The following is a 4,289-nucleotide window of genomic DNA, read 5'->3' on the forward strand; positions in this document are numbered from 1 at the left end:
GCCCAGCTCAGCTCAGCTCAGCTCAGCTCGGCATCGCATCTGCTTATAGGCCAAGACAGCGACTGCTTTTTACTTTATACCCATCCATCTTCATTTTCACATTTGGGACAAGTGCTTCGGGCGGGAAAAACAGCACCGCTAAACAATCCCACATTGTCTTCATTCTGGAAGTTGCATAGGATTTCATCATCGGTGCTGTGTGCTGTGAACTATCAGGTCACAAAAGGGTCATTTTGAAAGGATCTAGTTCACTTAAAGGGGGGTTGTGGACCATGTTTGCAAAGACTCGCGGCGTCATGCGTGTTAGACTTCAATGGTGGAATTTAATTCGAATACTGCCCGCATCAATGTTTTCGTGTGCTAATATTCATACAAAAGCTATGCTATAGAACGATGAGGCAATCAAACGCTAGTACAATAATGCATGTATAACAAACATATCTATCAAATCCTTCAACATTCGTGATTCGTTCATTCGTTCGTTTAGCACAGATGCGATCCCTCCGTCTCTAGGTACCAACGCTGACTCGCAGCCTCCTCTGCGGTATCGTATACCCATCCGTATTCGGTGGTGGCGGCGACTCCTTCCGGTGCCGTATCGTGTTGCCGAGTGACGGCATGGTGTTGCGCAGTGTTACCCCGACACGGCCGGAACCCGTCTATTTTGCCTCGTCACAGCCAGTGCCCATGCCGATGCCCTTCCGCCTGCCCCTAACAAGTGCTTCGAGTGCCTTTCCCATAGCCGGCAGATCGCCGAGCATTGTGATGTGGCCGCGCTCGGTACAGACACGACCGCCGCGAGCAATGGAGTACCCTTCCGGAAGCATGGCTTCCTTGGCTAAGACAACGCCATCGCCTGGTCGGAAGAGAAGGTCGTCGTATGCATCAGAATAGCATATACCCTCGCGACCAGTGACCTGGGCTGCGTACACCGTGGGAATACTTTTGCCATATAATACAGCGTGAGGAGGATAGGCGTTGGCTTCCTGGTGCCTTGGCGAGTGGGCCAATTCTGAGCGAAACTTGCGAGTCGCTGCAAGTGTTCGGGTGAGATAGTCCAAGTAGCGCTTATGCTGCAGGTCCGAAGGCTTTGATTCTTCCACATTTGCACCACTTCCATTGAGCTGGGGCGCGATAGGGTTGTGATCTCGGGCAGCCGCCGTTGGCGAAGGCGGCCACTTCTCGCTCTTACTGTCAGCACGAGTCCGAAGAGAGTTTGGGAGGAAGGACGAGAAGGAAGATGACTGAGGACGGTTGCGAGGCGGCAAAGCCGGCTGCATACACGGGCTCAGATGCCACCTGACCCATTCCTGAGGATCGTAAAAGTCGATAGGATACTCTTCTCCTGTATTCTTATCCACAAAGCAAAAACCATCCTCAGGCAGAAAGACGAAGGACGTCCGCATGCTGAAATTGACGCTTGCTGTGAGAAGCTTCTCATTCAGGAGAACTACATCACCATGGCGAAGAGGATTCAGGATATTGATGCAACGTTGCGGTGTGCCGCAGTACAAGACCCCTGAGAAGAGATCAGGTCTCTGGTTGACAGCATGTCGTGTGATGATACCACCCAAGCTGTGAGATATGACAAGAGCTCCACGAGATCCAGCCGGTGTCCCTTCTTGGTTTGAAGGGAGTTTTTGGAGGTATTCTTGTAATTTACGAGACAGTAAATGCGGGCTCAGGCGCCAGTCATAACCATAGTCCCAAATTCGCAGCTTTCCCGATCGAGCATTATCGCACGAGCGCAATCTTTTGATAAACTTTCGAGAGACGTCGACGGGGCCGATATGTTTCAGCATACCGTCAGGCTTAATAGTCTCTTCCATTCTTTCCTCGTCCTCATCCTCTAAGCCAACCTCTAGATTGACCTTTCGCATGTTGAGGCCGAGTTTCACAGGGGCCCAGACTTGTTGGTGAGGTGGCTCGGCAGATCGCAAGACGGAACCACGGTATCCGCCCATGATCACCAAGTCTCCAGTCAGAAACTCCAGGACGCGATCGAGAACGGCAGATCCATCCTTTGAGCTGACATCAAAGTCCTTGGGGGGCTGAGCGCGAGTTGGTGACGGCTCGGGTGAGTGGAATGCGCCGAGTGAATGAGTTGACTTCCGTGCTTGGCTGTAAAGCTTGGGCAGGCTAGGCATCTTGAAGTTTGGAACGTCAGGTAGGCTGTCTTTCAAGGCCATGAACCGAATATTGACCATTTCACGAACATCCTGGAATTGTTCATCGTCACCGAGAGAAGAAGTGCGAGAAAGGCTGTGATATAAGTGACTCTCATCAGAAGTGACCCGTCGAAGAACCCTGGGTCGTACAGAGGAAGAGGCTGGGTTAGGATTACGAGGAGCAGAAGCGAGCCCTCGAGCCTGTTGCGGAGACGGACTAGGCCTCACTTGAGAGACACCAAGCGCATTAGAAGGAATATGAGGCGAATGCTGGCGGGTTTCTGGTGATGAGTGACTCGGGACACCTGACGTACTGGTGCTGGCCTTGTCGTTCGAGCTGGAAAAGAACGAGTTTGACATCGAGGGTAGCAGATGCGTCGGAGGGCTAAGAGAAGGCCATGCCTTCTGCAGTCTCCTTAGTGCTTCTTGGCCTGCCGACCTGGAACGATTTCGAGCTGGAGCCAAGGCATTTCCCAGAATACTTCCTGATGGTCTGCTTGTGGAACCTTTGGTTGTAGGCTTCGGCTGAGCCTGCCAGGGTGAAGGCAAGGCATTTCGGTACTGCTGAGTGGGAGATAGTTTTGCGGATGGCCTCTCTGAGGCAGCAATCTGTGGTACCTGGGGTGTTGTCTCGGGCGAAGATGAAAGATCAGGGCTTGTGTCACCGCGTTTATCGATGGGCACATCGAACAATCCGGCTCGACTTTTGTCTAGTGCTAAGGCTTTCTCGATGGCCGGCGTGTTTTGTGAGGTCAAATGTCTAGCAGCATCACTAAGAGCAGGTTGCAATATTGCCTCAGCCTCATCTTGATTGCAAATGATTGAGTCATCGTCATCCGGAATATCTGGACTTGGAAAATCAGGTAGAGCTTCATTCGTCGGTTTCGTTGCCATGGCTCACTTGATTGAGCCCAATTACAACCCTCAGCCTGATACCACCAGAGCACAAAACGGGAGTTTGGGTTGAACGACGGGTTTTGTGAAAAGGACCGAAGTCTGTGTCTATGTTGAACAGGCGGCGTAGCCGGCAAGACGTGACACTTGGAGAAGAGATTATTTAAGGAAGGTAAAGCGAAGAATTATCAGGCATGGCAGCTGTGCGATTCTTGTTTGTTCCTCGGCCTGAGCCAAATCACAGAGACGAGACGGATAAGGCAGACGGTGGAGCTAGGCCAAAGAGAAATCAGAAAGGAATCACTCAATCTGTCCAGCAATGCGGCTGTGTGTGCTGATCCGGGAAGGCCGGGTGTGGATGGATCCACGATTGATGGTTGGTGTTTAGGTATATGCCGTTTATTCTCTTTCGTTCTCGTATTAACTGTTTTGGGCGAGTGAGCGCAACGTTGCTTAAGGTAGGTATGAAGAAGTATTATTGTCCTTGAAAAGAAAGAAGGAAGTCGACTTTTGAAGTATCAATTCTGGATAGTTCTAGTGAAAGCTCTCAAGCATTGGCCCTGATCATCGTTGGTTTAATGAGGTCATGGTGTATGGGATTAAATAAACCGCGGATTCTGGGCCAATTACGGGCCGACAAGCTGTTTTCTGGGGAATTGATCAACAGGTCATAGGGCGAAGTGAAGGCTGAGGCTGATGATGATCAATTGTGTAATCGTATGTAGAATAGGTGGTCGTTATTGATGCTACTAAGGTAAGGTAGGGATAGGTAATGATACAATTGGAACTGATCAACTTTTGGTGTTATACATGACTTTAGGTGCTTTCTTACAACTCCCGAATGGCAGGAACGAATCTAGGATGAAAGCTCTTATTCGGGAAGGAGCAAGACATTAGACCAAGATTCAACACGCACGCACGAGGCAGGAGACATCCACTTGTTCATGTGATAATGGACCCTCAGCTTATGGACCCTTGGAAAAGGGAGGGGAGATGAAGAGACTAGACTTTTGCATGTGATGTGAAAGACAAGAAATTAATGCCTACCTACCTTAGACAATAGAATCGGAAGATGCTTTAGGTAATTCTATAGAAAGTCACGATCAGAGCTGACAACTGTTACCGATCGGAAGGAACTGTTCCTTGCAGCTTCAGTGGGTAACATCACAGTACCAAGAACTCCTAGTAGCATTGATATGCCAACACAGCCTTGAAGATTCAAAATGA

At 49.9% G+C, this 4,289-nt stretch overlaps 1 protein-coding gene across 1 annotated transcript; it reads right to left on the reverse strand.

Annotated features, from left to right (window-relative positions):
• Positions 1 to 659: 659 nt before the first annotated feature.
• Positions 660 to 3,062, reverse strand: FTJAE_11249 (esterase; the record flags this gene model as incomplete). Its single annotated transcript, XM_037344172.1, has 1 exon — positions 660 to 3,062. One exon carries the CDS (start codon positions 3,060 to 3,062, stop codon positions 660 to 662), a length of 2,403 nt encoding a protein of 800 aa, XP_037201681.1.
• Between the last annotated feature and the right edge of the window lie 1,227 nt (positions 3,063 to 4,289).

This window comes from Fusarium tjaetaba (genome assembly GCF_013396195.1).
Source record: "Fusarium tjaetaba strain NRRL 66243 chromosome Unknown NRRL66243_c0000277, whole genome shotgun sequence".
Taxonomy (NCBI): domain Eukaryota; kingdom Fungi; phylum Ascomycota; class Sordariomycetes; order Hypocreales; family Nectriaceae; genus Fusarium; species Fusarium tjaetaba.